This window comes from Muntiacus reevesi, chromosome 18, assembly GCF_963930625.1.
Source record: "Muntiacus reevesi chromosome 18, mMunRee1.1, whole genome shotgun sequence".
NCBI classification, from domain to species: Eukaryota; Metazoa; Chordata; class Mammalia; order Artiodactyla; family Cervidae; genus Muntiacus; species Muntiacus reevesi.
The window spans coordinates 1,030,384-1,045,482 of NC_089266.1; the positions used below are offsets into that span (position 1 = coordinate 1,030,384).

The 15,099-nt window shown below is 46.1% G+C and overlaps 1 protein-coding gene across 5 annotated transcripts in view; it reads left to right on the forward strand.

Moving 5' to 3' along the window:
* Positions 1 to 15,099, forward strand: part of CEP112 (centrosomal protein 112) — a 306,787-nt gene that overhangs the window by 227,988 nt on the left and 63,700 nt on the right. For all 5 annotated transcript variants that reach the window (XM_065908690.1, XM_065908693.1, XM_065908692.1 and 2 more), the window contains one exon: positions 10,561 to 10,623. In XM_065908690.1, coding sequence (XP_065764762.1) covers positions 10,561 to 10,623 — 63 coding nt within the window. The remainder of the gene's footprint in view (positions 1 to 10,560; positions 10,624 to 15,099) is intronic.

Here is a 15,099-nt window from a genome sequence, read left to right on the forward strand (position 1 = left end):
CCTTAACAGATGAGTTATAATAGACTAAAGCTGTGAAAATGACGGAAACACAGCTGCAAGTGAAACATCGAGCATGAATCTTAGGAACAATGTTGTGTGAGAAAGTCTGTTTTGGGAAATTACGTAGAGCATGGTTATTTGTATAAAAATAAAAATAGTAAAGCTAAGTGATAAGTTAAAGGTACGTACACAGGTACTGTTTTCTAAATCAGGCAGTGAATAGCATCCAACTGATCCTCGGGAGCGAGGAGGTGCAGTGGGCGAGGAGGACGTGCTGGCGTCTGCGTGCGCGATGTTAAGTTGTGTGGTCATTTCAGGAGAGTTCTTTATCGTGTTTCATAAACACACAAAATATTGTGTCCTGTATGTGTCCGTTATTGTAAGTGTTGACAAATAAAAGTCATTAGCAATGTCAAAAGCCACAGAGTGCCCCAGACTTGGGGACAATTCAGAAAGAAAATTGCTTCCTTAGTAAAGAATCAGAGGCAAGTAGTTATTTTTATGGACTTGAAGTGGAAGAATGAGGAAGAGTGAGGAGAGTTGGCTCAGTGGTAAAGAACCTGCCTGCCAATGCAGGAGACATAGGTTCGATCCCCGGTCTGGGAAGATCCCCTGGAGGAGGGCATGGCAACCCACTCCAGTATTCTTGCCTGGAGAATCCCTTGGACAGCGGAGCCTGGCGGGCTACGGCGCATGGAGTTTCAGAGTTGGACACGACTAAGCAAGCTCGCGCACGTACTAGGAGAGTTGCCCACTAAAGCCTCATTTGGCTGGCTGCTCTTCTCATGCCTGGCACTGCCAATCCGTAAGCTCAGCGGTCGCTCAGCTCCGTCTCGTTTCCACTTCATCCATTGGAGAACGCGGCTTGCCTCAGCCGTCAGCACCGCTCGGCCAGCTCACCCTGAGTCCTCGGTCTGCCGGCTTCTCCTCCTGCTCACTCTTCCTTCCCCTGCGGTTTTCCTGCTCCTCTATGAAGAGCTGGTCTTGGTCCTCCTTGCGGGACCGACTCACCGCCCTCTGCTCACACGCTGTCCTGAACATCCACCGCACCTGCATGGCTAAACCTCAGTCCAGTTTAATCTCTGTTGTGCACTTCACATGCACATTATAAAGTCATGGCCAGGGCAGGTAGATGCTTTGCCTGCGCTCACACCACCCACGCTGGCTTACCGTCAGAGCTGGTGCTGGTAACGAGCGTGCTCCACCGCACACCGTGTGGCAGCTGTGGCCTCATCGGCCGGAGCAGCTGGAGTTGATGAAGACGACCTCTGTGTGCAGACCAAACGGGAGCCTTGGAACCAGACTCCTTGTTGGCAAACGTTTCAGATGTTATTTTTCAGTGAATTGGTGTGGTAAATCTCTCAGTACTGGCAACCCTGGAAAACTACATAAAACTACACAGGCACTAAGCCATTTTTAATGATGAAGATCTAATGACTAAATCTCAAGACTGCCCTCTCAGCAGCTTTCTGAACTTCCAAATTATCTGTGAAAGGGACTAGAGCATTTGTTAAGTGTCGAGATTACTGCTTTAAGTTGAACTTTCTGCAAACCTAATGTAGCAACTTCCTGTAAATACATTATTTTATAAATTTCCTACTAAGATTCACTACATTATACAAGTGAGACAAAAAGTAGAAAATTTTCTGAAATAGGTAAAACATTAATGGGATCTATGAGTATGCCAAGTCAGGACATCTAACTCCTAGATTCAAAGCTTATTTGAAATAATTGATTGCTTGACCAATAATTCAATTAGAATCATTTTAACGTGTTTTGATGTCTGAAGTCACATGTTTGAAATAGATCTTCTCCCTGCTTCCTGAAAGTGCCATGCCAATGACTGTGCCACTCACATATAGATCTAGTAAGTATATTCATAATGTATATTATATATGCTGAAATTTGTTAAATACAGTAGTCATTTTCTTTATTTGTCAAATCATGCAACGTTAGATTTTGGCATAAAGTATAACAGTGAAGACATAAAAATATTATAGAAGGTAGAGAATCTTAAAAAAATTAATTGGCCCCATTTACATTTGGTCTTTGATGATAAAGTCTTTTTTGCACATCAGAGAATAGCTGCTTCTTCCCTGGAGCAAAATAAAGTTTTTTTTTTCTCCTTCATTCTCTCAAAGTTTGTACTTCTGCCCAAGTATTAAATGCATTTCAGCTTCTGTGGCCTGTGCTTCACAGAGCTTCTCTGAGGGTGAGCTTTTGAAATATGATTAGATCTTAATTCTTTAACTATTTTCATAAGCTTGTTTCACAGTTTGCATTCTTATTCAGTAATGGGAAGAAAACTCATGTAAATCTTCTATGATCACTTCTGGGTGTTAGCCACGTAAGCATGTGTGTTGCAATGGTGGGAAAACGAGTCTCTTGAATTACAGGGAGGACAGAAAGCCGGCTGCCCCACGTTATTCTTTAGGTTATCTGTCAGAGACCTGAAGGCCAGTCATTTTAGTCCACAGTATGGACCACAGTTACCAAGTCTGTGTAGAGAGTGTATCCAGTATTCACTGGCATATTCACAAACGGGCCAAGTTCAGGAATATGGGCATTTTTTCTGAAAATGGATCCACCAGTAGTTACTGAGGATAATCAATGGTGATATTGATAATGATATCACAGCCCTTTTCCAAAACTGTCTAGTTTCTTCCTTCTTTAATAGGGAACATAGCTCCTTACCAAAAAAATAGGCATTGACAAAAACCAAAACACTTGGGGCTTCTACTTACTAGGTTAAGGTTCTGGGTAAAGCAACAATATAAAGTGACTTAAATCAATTTTCTAGAAATGAATCAAAATTGAAGAATCACTAAATATGACATTTGCTAATGTTTTGCAGTTTAGACCAGTTTGCCATTTTCTCAAGTTAGAATTTGCGTATAATGATGGAAAGGAAGAAGGAGTCTTTAATTAAAGTACCCTTGCTTGTAATGATTGTCTCAAACTGAGAACTTAACTGGGACTCAAAGTAAGATTCAGATGTTCTAGATGGAGCAGCAGGACTTGATCTCATTCATAGTAACTTTGTATGGAGACAGATGGTTATTAGACTCATCATGGTGATCATTTCATAACATATGCAAATATCAGGTCATTCTTCAGGACACCGGAAACTAACAAGATATTGTATGTCAACTCTATTTCAATTTAAAAAAGAGAATCATCTTGTGCTGCTGGAGAGGGAGCTCTACTCAGTACTCTGTAATAACCTATACAGAAAGAATCTGAAAAAAGTGGATATATGTATATATAGCTAAATACTAATAATGTACATACCTTTGCTACATACCTGAAACTAACACGACATTGTAAATCAACTATAGACCAATATAAAATAAAAATGTTTAAAGTTAAAAAAATATTTTCAGTTTAAAAGCTTACAGAAAAAATCATCTCATGTTAAAATTTATCATTGACCACTCCCTAATAAAGATGAGCTGGAAATTCTAGGGAAAACAATGATTTCAGAAATACTCTGGTACATGCAAATATTTGTTGTTGTTGTCGTTTAATCAGTAAGTTGTGTCCGACTCTTTACAACCCCATGAACTATAGTCCTCCAGGCTCCTCTGTCCATGGAATTCTCCAGGCAAGAATACTGGAGTGGGTTGCCATGTCCTCCTCCAGGGGGTCTTGCTGACCCAGGGATCAAACCTGCGTCTCCTGCATTGCAGGCCGATTCTTTACTGCTGAGCCCCCAGGGTAGCACGTCCTTTGCTGTCTGTCAAAGATGTGACCAATTTCCAAGATCTTAATTGAAGCATCTGCATTTCATCTTCAGTTTCAAAAGATATTTTCACTAAATATGCAATTCTAGATTGACAAATTTTTTGCTTTCGGCACTTTAAAAATTCATTATGTTATCTTTTGACTAGTATAGTTTCAGAAGAAAAATCCTTACTCTTATCTTTTTTTCCCTCACTTCTTTTTTTATTTATTTTTAATTTTTTTAATATAAATTTATTTATTTTAATTGGAGGCTAATTACTTTACAATATTGTAGTGCTTTTGCCATACATTGACATGAATCAGCCACGGGTGTGCATGTGTTCCCCATCCTGAACCCCGCTCCCACCTCCCTCCCCATCCCATCCCTCTGGGTCATCCCAGCGCACCAGCCCTGAGCACCCTGTCTCATGCACTGAACCTGGACTGGCGATCTGTTTCACATATGATAATGTACATGTCTCCATGCCATTCTCCCAAACATCCCACCCTCACCTTCTCCCAGAGTCCAAAAGACTGTTCTCTACATCTGTGTCTCTTTTGCTGTCTCACATACAGGGTCATCGTTAACCATCTTTCTACATTTCATCTATATGCATTAGTAATACTGTATTGGTGTTTTTCTTTCTGGCTCTGTATAATGGGCTCCAGTTTCATCCATCTCATTAGAACTGATTCAAATGTATTCTTTTTAATGGCTGAGTAATATTCCATGGTGTATATGTACCACAGCTTCCTTATCCATTCGTCTGCTGATGGGCATCTAGGTTGCTTCCATGTCCTGGCTATTATAAACTTTATCTTTTTTAATAAACTCTTATCTTTTTAATGTATCATTTTTTTATGTTTTTAAGATTTTACCTTTATTTCAATTCTTGCGATTTGATTATGATATATCTGATTTGGTTTTCATTGTGATTATTGTTGTGGTTCATTGATCTTCAACTTGTGGGTTTATAGTTTTCTTCACATTGGAAGTTTTTCCACAATCATGTCGTTAAATATTTTCCCAAACCTTCTCCTCCTGGTAAACAATTTCACATGTGTTAGTTGCTGTGACATAGTCTCAGGGGGTCATTAAGTTCAGACTTTCGTCTCTCTGACAGTCGCTTGGATATTTAAAATGCCTCTTCTTCGTATTCATTGATCTTACATAGTGCCAAGTCTGTCATCCCACCAGTGAGGTTTTCCTTTCAGATGATATATGACTGTGCTCTAGGCTGTTCAGTCCTTTTTTAGTTCTGTTTCTCTTGACTGTGTTCAAGTTTTTGTTTAAATACTTCGGTCTGTTTTTAATTAGTATTTTAAAATCTTTGTCTACTAATTCCTCCATCCCTGTCCCTTCTGGGTCTAAGTCTGTTGCCCGACTTCTCTCCTGCACACATATTCCTGCTCCTTCTTCTGTCTGGTTATCTTTGATTGGTCGGATCCAGTGTCTGCCTCCTGGAGGAAGGCGGGGCGAGCGCTGGGCTTGTCTCGCCAGTTTCCCCGCCCTTCCCGGGGCCGGTCCTGTGCTTCCTGCTCCGGCGTCACATCCAACAGCGGTGCTTCCTGCATCTCGTCCCATTTCCTGGCTGTTTACACAGCAGGCTGCATACAGTCCCAGGCACTCTATCCCGGCCAAATGTAGTGTGAATTTTATTTATGCTTCCAAACTTATACCTTTATTTTGAGGTGGAACACAGATTTTTCGAGTTAGAAAGTTCTGTAGATATATTAAATACAAGTATTTGTTATGAATTCCCTGAATATTTCTGTTGGCAGAGCAGTACTCAAGTTACATGTTAACCCCTGGCACCAGCGGCCATAACCGCACTCCGCGTGTTCGAGGAAGCGTCAGGTGGATTCCTGCAAAGCTCATGAACAGAAAACACTGCACAATACACTGAGCTTTGTGCTGCATTTCAGGGTTCTGGGAAGCATCTTTCTCTTTAATCCTAAAACAAATATATTATTCAAAGGTGTATGCTATTATATGTTTAAAGAAACCTCTATATAAGATCTGGGCCTGCCTTGAACATGAATATTCTAGACGAGTCTTGTAATTTTCATCTCCTCGGGTCACGTTCTTGGAAATCATGAATGCCTGGACTTTCACCACTAATGATAGGAAATAAGGGGAAAAAAGGGGGCGTGGGGTGGGGAATGAAGGACTCTTTTGGAATTAAGACAAAATACCCTGCAGGAAAAAGGTAGCAATTAAAATGATTAACCATGGACACTTTTGTGAAAGTTACCTGGTACTCCTTTCCAGGAGAGTTTGAAACCCAAGAGTTTGATGGGAATCACAGAGAAAGTAGACGAACACATTGGACTCTGGAGCAGAGAAGAGTGAGCTGAGGAAGCAGCCAGGAGCAGCAAAGGGAGCTGAGCGCGGGGGGTGGGAGGCCAGGCCACAGGGGGAACGGAGGTCAAAGGACAGCAGCAAAAGCAAAACCACGTTCTCCTTTCAAGATTGTCCTCTCATCTGTTATTCTGCGTCTGTTCAGGTCACACTACAGATGATTATTGGAAAATCACGTTTCTAAATAGTAAGCACAGCCGTAAAAATAAGATTTAGATTAAAATAATTAACCCTAGCCTAATTTTATGTATGGAAACAAAATGGACAGTCAGTACATCCTGAGAATAAAATTATTCAGAAGTGTTTTAGAGGCAGTTTGCATCGTAACTGAGCTGTAAAATTTCAACAGTGCTAAACTAGAGCTTTTTAGACTTACTTAAGAGGAGTTCTTTGGGAATGCCTTTCTTTGGGATTGGAATGAAAACTGACCTTTTCCAGTCCTGTGACCACTGCTGAGTTTTCCAAATTTGCTGGCATATTGAGTGCAGCACTTTCATAGCCTCATCTTTCAGGATTTGAAATAGCTTAACTGGAATTTCATCACCTCCACTAGCTTTGTTCATAGTGATGCTTTCTAAGGCCCACTTGACTTCACATTCCAGGATGTCTGGCTCTAGGTGAGTGATCACACCATTGTGATTATCTGGGTTGTGAAGATTGCAGTTCTGTGTGTTCTTGCCACCTCTTCTTAATATCTTCTGCTTCTTTTAGGTCCATACCATTTCTGTCCTTTATTGAGCCCATCTTTGCATGAAATGTTCCCTTGGTATCTCAAGTTTTCTTGAAGAGATCTCCAGTCTTTTCCATTCTGTTGTTTTCCTCTATTTCTTTGCATTGATCGCTGAGGAAGGCTTTCTTATCTCTCCTTGCTATTCTTTGGAACTCTGCATTCAAATGGGATATCTTTCCTTTTCTTCTTTGCTTTTTGCTTCTCTTCACAGCTATTTGTAAGGCCTTCTCAGACAGCCATTTTGCTTTTTTGCATTTCTTTTCCATGGGGATGGTCTTGATCCCTGTCTCCTGTACAGTGTCACAAACCTCTGTCCATAGTTCATCAGACACTCTGTCTATCAGATCTAGTCCCTTAAATCTATTTCTCACTTCCACTGTATAATCATATGGTTTTTCCAGTGGTCATGTATGGATGTGAGAGTTGGACTGTGAAGAAAGCTGAGTGCCAAAGAATTGATGCTTTTGAACTGTGGTGTTGGAGAAGACTCTGAGAGTCCCTTGGACTGCGAGGAGATCCAACCAGTCCATCCTAAAGGTGATCAGTCCTGGGTGTTCATTGGAAGGACTGATGCTGAAGCTGAAACTCCAATACTTTGGCCACCTCATGCAAAGAGTTGACTCACTGGAAAAGACCCTGATGCTGGGAGGGATTGGGGGCGGGAGGAGAAGGGGACGACAGAGGATGAGATGGCTGGATAGCATCACCGACTCGATGGGCATGAGTTTGAGTAAACTGCGGGAGTTGGTGATGGACAGGGAGGCCTGGCGTGCTGTGATTGATGGGGTCGCAGAGTCGGATACGACTGAGTGAACTGGACTGGACTGAACTGAACTGAAGAGCAGTTCAGAAATCCGGCAGCTGTGATTTAGGCTCAAACAGTAAAGGCCTTGAAGGGTGATACGTTCATTTTATTTCTTCAGTTAGTCTCATTATTCCCCAGAGTACTGATTCTGCTCTCTGTGGCTCTGGCAGGTCCTGGAGGTGTTCATGTCTCACCAGCTGGCCTCACTTTAAAGCCAGCACTGTTGGTTTCCAGTGGCCAGAATGCTTCCTGGATTCCTGGGGCTCAAACTGACCCCTCCGCCTCTTCTCTACCTGGCTTCCCAGGTGACTGTTGACACCTGCCCGCACACCTGAAATCTCCCAGAAGCCTCCTCTGCTGTCCCTGCAGAGGTCCCCAGGAACCTCTCCTTCTGCACCCCGAACCGGGGATGAGGGACCTCACTGCCCACCCCGTCCTTTACTCGCGGACACAGCTCCGCCCCCTCCACAGTCAGGCCTCCCCGTCTTCCTACACACAGCTGTGCTGTCCTCCTACGAAAAACAAACAAGCCCCTTCTTTCCGCACTTGCCCTGTAACCTCCAGCCCATCTCTCCGTTGTTTGGTAGCAGAGTCTGGACCCCTCGGCTCCGGCTCCCGTCCGTCCCCTCCTCTCCTGGGCTCTCCGGGGCACTGGGCCCACTCAGCTGGCGTGTGGACCACCGGTCCCCCTCACGCCCACATTGACACCCTGGAGGTATTGATGAAAGCATCTTTAAATTAAAAAGTACTGGCCGACACAGATGCACCTTGTGAGTTTCGCCGCGGCCTCGGCTTATCAATCACGGAGCTGTCGGGACTCTGAGTTCTTGGGAGAGCAGCCACCGCCAGGCCCGGCCTCTCTGGGGGCTCCAGGTGGGAGGGCCTCGGGGGGCACTGGGGAGCTTGTCATGAAGCGCAGGGCTGTGTAGTCAGCTCGGTTCCTGTAACAGACCCACAGGGGCGCCTTGTCAGGAGCAGAAACGTCCCCCCAGCACACACGCGCCTTCTCACTGCCACTGCGCCCGGGGGCCCGGCGGGGCCGCTTCTTACCGGGCCGATCCGGGCCCGAGAGCTCCGCCCACAACCCAGTGACCCCCAAACGAGGCTGTGTGGGTGTCTCTCAGCGTGTCTGACTCTGTGCGACCCCGTGGACTGTGGCCCGCCAAGCCCCTCTGTCCATGGGGACTCTCCAGGCCAGAATACTGGAGTGGGTTGCCAGGCCCTCCTCCAGGGGATCTTCCCGACCGAGGGATTGAACCTGTGTCTCCTACATTGCAGGCGGATTCTTTACCGTCTGAGCCTCGCTCCAAACACCATCACTTGGAGTTGGTTTGCTCCCTGGAGAGATGGAATGAGAGAGGAGACCCAGGTACAGCTCAGGGTTAAAATTAAAGCGGAATTGTCCAAGAATCAATATCCTGAACACCTACGCACCCTTCTGAAAACCTTGGCCACCAGGTGTGTGCCTCCAGGCGGTAAACCCGAGGCCACAGCGCCGGGCAGTCAGGTGACGGCGTGGGAGATTCCGGGAGCCAGCGCACCCGTCCCGGGCCTGCCCGTTCTAGAGCGCCAAGCTTTAAATAGGAAAGAACACCAAAGGTCACCCCAAATGCAAGGCAATTTCTAAGGTGAAAAACAGACCAAAACGGGCTGGCTCAGCATGGAAGTAAAGGGAACTAAGAAAAAATACAGATGCTCTAGAGAGCAGAAAGAAAGCATGTGTGTGTGTGCATGCACACACAGACGTGTCCAGGTGTGTATGAAATTAATCTTCGGGGAGCAGTGGGACCCAGAGAGGCCCTGGGCCAGCGCTCCAGCCGGTGCAGGGCCGGTCCCGGCTCCTTCATGCCCTGCATGTGCCGCTGGGGCGGGTTACTGAACCTCTCTGCACCTCAGCTTCCTCTGCCCTTATCAAAGGGAGTGTGATGGTGCTGTTCAGAGCACAATAACAGAACTCTGGGAAATATAAACAGCGTGGCAGAATTTTTAAAAAATCCAAAGTTGAGAAATCAGTACAAAATATTAATATCAAAAAGATAAGGTAATAGAAAATAGAAACAAAAAGAAAAAAGAGACGATAAACCTGAGAGGTCTAGTCATCAGAGCTGAAAGACAGGCGAATGGAGAGAGGAGGCGGAGGGAGGGTTGGGGAAAAAGAGAGGAAATGAGACGGTTATGACCAAAACATCTTCTAGAACGAGGGCCACAAGGCCAGACCGACAGGGCCGGCATGTTGCCTGCACGGTGGGAGGGGAGGCCGGCTCCTTCGCCGTGGTGTCCTGGGCGGGAGGATAAAATGGAGATGCGAGGCTCCCAGAGATAGCAGAGTGGGTCACACACAGGCCCGGAGCTTGAGTGCAAAGGAGAGAAAGCCGCTCTCGGGGTGTGGGCTGGTTCTGGGAAGGCTGCCCCACTTCCCGGGCACAAACCCAGTGCGATTTAGGTGCACTTGTCACTCCAGGAAAGGAGGGCAGGGCAGGGGCTCCGACCTCAGCGCAGTGCCTCTGAGCCTCCCCTCTGCCTCGGTCAGGACCATCTAGTTCTTTTATCTCTAAACTAAGGGAAAGGGAATTAAATTTGCCCCACCCCCCACCCCCTCTCCCCTGGTTTCCTCTTCCTCCTCTTTCCCGTCTCTTCCCCTGCACCTCTGAGCCGGCACACTTCTACTGGATCTATTTCGGTCCCTCCTTCTCCCTTTCTCTTTCCACAGAAGTCTGTGTTTGCCTAATAATTGGCAGGAGAGATCTTTTTTTTCTCTTTTGCTTTTTAAGTGATGAATAGTTGGCGTTAGATCAAAGGCAAGGCCTGTGGTTTTCTGGCTGCCCCAGAAGGGCGTTGCGGCTGGCAGCCGGCCCAGTGCCTGGTGACGGGCGTGTGCAGAGATGCCAGGCTGACAGGTCACTGTGTGTGTGTGTGTCTTCCTGTCCGTGTGTCTTTCAGGCCAACAACAGGCTGAAGCAGATTGAGAAGGAATACACCCAGAAGCTGGCCAAGTCTTCTCAGGTAAGAACATTAAACAAAACAGAGCAAAACCAAAGCAAACAAGAAAGAAACCTCAGCACAAAGGGGTTTGTACTTCACAGCTCAACGCACTTCTTTTCAGTCTTTTTATGGATGAGTATCGTATTTTGATAAGTATGTGGATAAATAAAATAGGTTTTTAATATTTCAGTCTCAATTTTTAAAAATCAGGCAGATCGAACCATTTGAACCAACACACACAGCCAAGTCATAGCACACTTGTACTCAGATGTTGTAAAACCAGCCTGTGCACTTGGGCAAGCCCAGGCCAAACCACATTTCACAAGGGCAGGAGACACACACCTACACTTGTGATAGAAATACTTGTGATACCATCTGAGCTCTTCTGCAGTGCTCCACTTTTCTTCACCTAAATGCTTTTGAACTGTGGTGTTGGAGAAGACCCTTGAGAGTCCCTTGGACTGCAAGGAGATCAAACGAGTCCATCCTAAAGGAGACCAGTCCTGAATATTCATTGGAAGGACTGATGCTGAAGCTCCAATATTTTGGTCTTCTGATGCAAAGAGCTGACTCATTGGAAAAGACCCTGATGCTGGGAAAGACTGAGGGCAGGAGGAGAAGGTGTCAGAGGATGAGATGGTTGGATGGCATTGCTGACTCAATGGACACTTGCTGTACCTAGTCGGTCAGTTGTGTCTAACTCTTTGCGACCCCATGGACTGTATCCCATCAGGCCCCCTCTGTCCATGGGATTCTCCAGGCAAGAATACTGGAGTGGGTTGCCATGCCCTCCTCCAGGGGATCTTCCCAACCCAAGGATGGAACTCAGGTGTCCCACATTGCAGGCGAATTCTTCACTGTCTGAGCCACCAGGGAAGCCCCTCAAGGGACGTGAGTTTGGGCAAACTCCAAGATGCAGTGAGGGACCAGGAGGCCTTTTGTGCTGCAGTCCACGGGGTCGCAAAGACTCAGATAGAACTGGGTGGCTGAACAACAACAGCAAAAGGCTGCCTGACGAGATTCAAAACGGCAAGTGTACCGAGTTAAACTAGCAGCTCAGCCGTTGGCTCCTTTTGGGGGAAAGAGAATTTACAAGCCCAAGCCCCGCCAGTCGTGTCTTGCTGTGTGTTGTTACTGCAGTAGCTTTAGTAGAAGGTTTTCTGCACAAGTTGTTATAAAGATCTCCTTTGGTATCACCCAGGGGATTCCAAGCATTCCTTAGCTGTGTGAGTCATTCTGGAATAAACAAATGCTGATTTTCATCTTACCGATGGCAAGATTAAGCCATTTCATTTTGTAGACATCATATCTAATGATTTTTTAAATCAACTTTTCTTAATATTTTCGCCATAAGTACAATGAGATGTGACAGTCAGCTGAAATGTTTGTGCCTTTCTGCAGGTCACTGGACAGTGGTGTTACTGGCAACACCACAGCAAAGCGATAATAAAATTAAGAAATTTATGGGTCCCTGATCATATTGACTGGAGAAGGAAATGGCAACCCCCTCCAGTATTCTTGCCTGGGAAATCCCATGGACAGAGGAGCCTGGCAGGCTAGAGTCCAGGGGGTCGCCAGGAGTCGGACACGACTGAGCGACCACAGGACTGCAGTGGCAATCACAGTGATGCCTCCAGTCCTCGTTCACGGGAACTCGAGTTAGAAACCATTCCTGGCCTCATTTTCCATTTGAGAAAACTGAGACTCAGGTGAGGTCACGCAGGTTAGCACGTGACTAAGCCAGGAGCCAGCCTGTCTTCCAGCTGGAACGGAAGCTCTGAACCTGACACCACCCATCTGACCCAACCCTCATGTTGTTAATATGGCAAAACTCTGCTGAATAACTGTGACATTTCTTAGGTTCTACAGCTATTGCTAAAATGTGCCTATATTATATAGTACCCATCCCATCGGGAAAGCAAGAAGTCTTTGTCTGAGTGAGGACTGGTGTGTTTATCTGAAAGCTGAAGGCAATTCTTGATTGCCCTTTTCCCAAGAAAGAAAACAGGGAAATGTTCTTTTTAATCCACTGAGAAAGGTTCTTCTAATCAAAAGAAATCTTATTACTCCAAGAGCTAAACTAGAACATGAAAACACCCCAGCTGGCATCCCCTCACATCCTGCTTACAGTGCTTTATGCTAAATGGGGAGGTGGGAGGCAGCTGAGAGTGAGAAGCAAGACCGCTGATGGAAATGCCAGGATGAGCAGGGTGTTTTGGTTTATCTCAGGGAAGGTGTGAAGGAGCCTGACTAGTCCTCGGTAAAACAGATGGAGCCTGAGTGGTGTGGAAGCACGCCTGAGCCTCCTGAATACCTGCCCCAGCACTTGGGTGACGGCGAGCCCGTTACCTGCCGCCTCCGGAGTTCTGCGCTCACTTGTGAAGCAAGCAGCAGCGGTGCCCTCAGGGCCGCTGGGCGCAGGGGGGCCCGGGGCCCGGCGAAGGCCTTCACTGTGAGTTCTCACCGGAGCTCGAGGGACAGGAGAGGAGGGGGCGGAGGATTGAAAAGAATGGGAGGAGCAAGAAATTGGTTATTTTAAATTTATTTTGGGGTGCTCAAGAATGGATGAAACCTCCCTCCAAAATCTGGAGAGGCGGTGGGGTGCTGACTATTTCCCCGAGTAGGGACGTGCAGGAGGCCGGGAGCAGAAGCCAGGTGTGGCCACCGTCGCGCACCGTGACCACCACCATCCGAAAGTGAAGGGCAGGGCGACCCCCGGAGAGAGGGTCCCCCCCGGCCCGACCTTCTCGTAAGAGGCAGGAGGGGCTGACAGGACAGACGTTTCGTTTGCGCACCACAGTGTAAAGCTTGACACGCGTGTGAGTGCGCGTGTATGCTTCCATCTGCGAGCTGGCATTTGAGAAGCACTGGCCTACAACCCAGTCAGTTCAAAGAAGCGGATGATTTAAAAATGAACATTATGAGATGGAGCTGTGGGCTGACTTTCACTGTTTTCCCGAGATAGTTTGCTGGAATCTCTAACGAGTATCTCAGCTGAGGGGAGTGCCAAAAGCAAAGCTGCTTAACTGTTTATCAGATTTTTTAAAATCCTTCTCTCAAAAAAAAAAAAAGTAGTAAGATGAACGCATTAGTAATGAATGCATGGTACCTAGGGGAGCATCAGGTTAAATTTGGAAAATATTTTAAATATTTTCCTCCCTTGAAGGAAGTTACTTCATCCTTAAGACTTTATCAAGCTATAGGACATCGGGGCTCGTGTCCTCTGCACCTTTGCAGACCCGGGATGGTGCCCCCCGACTCCCCTCCAGGACACTCCCCCCAATGGTGATGCTGGCACCCTCCCTGGGCACATTCCCAAAAACAGTTTCCATCAGAACCGCATGTTTGTTCTTTTTTATCTTAATACTACATATTAACCTTGCCTTTTCATCTTTCATGTGGTCTTCCCCACTCAGCTGACTTACCTGGTGGCCATTTTTCAAAGAGAAGCCTTGCTGTCTTAGAGGAATATAGCTAGTGCGCAGAACTGCTGGCGGAGCCCACCCACGGCCCCCGGCGCCCCCGCTGGTGCAGAGCAGAGCCCAGGCGCAGCGCCCAGCCCGTGCCCCCGGCCTTTCCATCGCCCTGCCCGCCACCCGGAGGGCACGTGCACCCCCTCCCTCTTACTTCCAGGATCTTCAGTGTTTGCCAAACCCTGCCAAGTACACTTTACTTTAAACAAGAGTTTTATGACAGTCTTGACTATACTATGATCTGAAAAACAAGAGAGAAAAATGAAAGCCTACCCTCTATTTTGAACCCTGTTACTTTTGAGACCTAGTAAGACCACTGACATTTATAGAGTCGAAATTGCTTAACAGTAATGATGAACTATCATGGCTTTCAATGGTTAGGTTGCTCCCAGCATTAGCTCCATATAACTTTGCTTTTGCTTTCCCAGATACTAATTTTTAATATCCATGTGGAAATGTTCTAATCCACTTCCTCTAAAGCTAATGCAGGGTAGACGTTTAGTTGAGTTGTGGCATTTTGTTTTTCTCAGAAACTTTTTGCATTGTTAGTCTATGAAAAGACTGTGTGTGCGAGCTCAGTCATGTCCAACTCTTTATGGACTGTAGCTCTCCAGGCTCCTCTGTCCATGAAATTTTCCAGGCAAGAATCCTGGAGTGGGTTGCCATTTCCTCCTCCAGGGGATCTTCCCGACCCAGGGATCAAACCTGTGTGTCTTGCGTCAACAGGTGGATTCTTTACCACTGAGCCACCTGGGAAGCCCTGTGAAACCCCATGAAAAGACTAGATTATCTCAATATAATCATATTATATTATAATCATAATATAATTGTGGATCATTGTTCCACGACTTCAATATCTATCAAGTGCCAGTAACGTGCACTGAAGAGAAGATAGTCCGTCTCACACCGAGGGCTACAGCCGAGACCTGATTAATCTAGTTATAGTGATTACTTCTCAGTCTCAAAGTAAACCTAAAACTGCTTCTAAAGTTACCCACATTTCAGTCACCTCTCTAAATCCATC